Source organism: Buceros rhinoceros, unplaced genomic scaffold (assembly GCF_000710305.1).
Source record: "Buceros rhinoceros silvestris isolate BGI_N320 unplaced genomic scaffold, ASM71030v1 scaffold14403, whole genome shotgun sequence".
NCBI classification, from domain to species: domain Eukaryota; kingdom Metazoa; phylum Chordata; class Aves; order Bucerotiformes; family Bucerotidae; genus Buceros; species Buceros rhinoceros.
In genome coordinates, this window is record NW_010405483.1 from 41194 (window position 1) to 42407 (window position 1214).

The window sequence follows — 1214 nt, forward strand, 5'->3', positions numbered from 1 at the left end:
TGAAAGAAAAGCCACTGAGACAGACGAGCCTCCCCAGAAAGACCTCAGATTTGTGATTATTCCCAGGTTCCAGAAGGCTGTCTTCACTTTTTCCGTAAGGCTGTGGGGCAAACGCGCTCTCCAGGGCTCGGACTGTGCTTCTAAGCCATCAGAGCGCACAGCAAGGGCCGACACTGTGTGTAAGAACAATTAATATTCCTGGGAGGGATAAAACAACAGGACCCTTTTAGGGATTAAAAGGTATGGGGATCAGTACCTTACAAAAACTTCTAGCTCGCCCAAATCCTTTGCCTCTCCTCTCCCCTTAGAGCAGAACTCTTCCGGCACACTTTGTGGACATGTCCTACGCCCTAATTACAGCAGGTTTTAATGGCATCCAAGGGCTGAGCTGGACTGGGACCTCCAAGATGGGAAGTGCACCGGAGCGTGCCACGATTCAGCATTCTATGAACTCACCGCAAAGCAGGCATGGTCGAGGGCAGCGCAGCTGAGCAGAGGGAGTAGGTGGGAGCGTGAGAAGACCAGCCCCACTGCTGCTGAAAGAGCTCCGCAATGCGAGTCCTCGATCAGCGTGCCGGACGGACGGCAGGGGACGGGAAAGCCAAGACAGACCATTCTGAGGAGTCAATTACCAATTCACCGAGGAAGCTCTTTCCATGTGGACAACATCCCAGGTGGGGACCCAGGGGAACGAGCACGATTGGGCTGAAAGGGACAGGCGTAAAACGCATTACCAGCTGGAATAGGTTTTTAATGAGTAGCAATTCATTTTTTTTGCGTAGCGCTGGGCCTTATTTGCCACCTGCAGATCACATTACATCTAATAGAAATACCAGTAGGCAACGGTAGTCGGAGGACGGACCTCACTCGCCTCTGTATCCGTAAACCAGATGCTGTTACCAGTTCTGCTTTACAAGGAGGAGTAAATTGCTGACCTGTTCTTTTGGCTAGCTGGGAGCGAAAACAGCACAGAACATCAGCTTACCGGTTGGGGTTGACCTTCTCCATGGTTTGATTCTGGGTGCGGGGGGCAGGGTACAGCAGAAATACACTGTCCTTCTATAGAGAGATGGAACCACCACTAAAGCACGCCTAGATCACGCTCCACGCCCATTCCTGCATGTTCATCTGGAAATACTGTTCTCCTACGCTAACTTTGAACCCTAGCTAAAAGTGGCAATCTCTCTGAACTTACTTCAGTTTCCCTCCCTCAG

General features: G+C 51.2%; 1 protein-coding gene across 1 annotated transcript in view; it reads right to left on the reverse strand.

The window, feature by feature from the left end:
• Positions 1-1008, reverse strand: part of LOC104491354 (chromosome unknown open reading frame, human C4orf22) — a 30419-nt gene extending 29411 nt beyond the window's left edge. The window contains exons 1-2 of the mRNA XM_010133762.1: positions 986-1008; positions 457-487 (exon numbers count right to left, since the gene is read on the reverse strand). Of these exons, the coding sequence (XP_010132064.1) occupies positions 457-487; positions 986-1008 (54 nt within the window). The remainder of the gene's footprint in view (positions 1-456; positions 488-985) is intronic.
• Between the last annotated feature and the right edge of the window lie 206 nt (positions 1009-1214).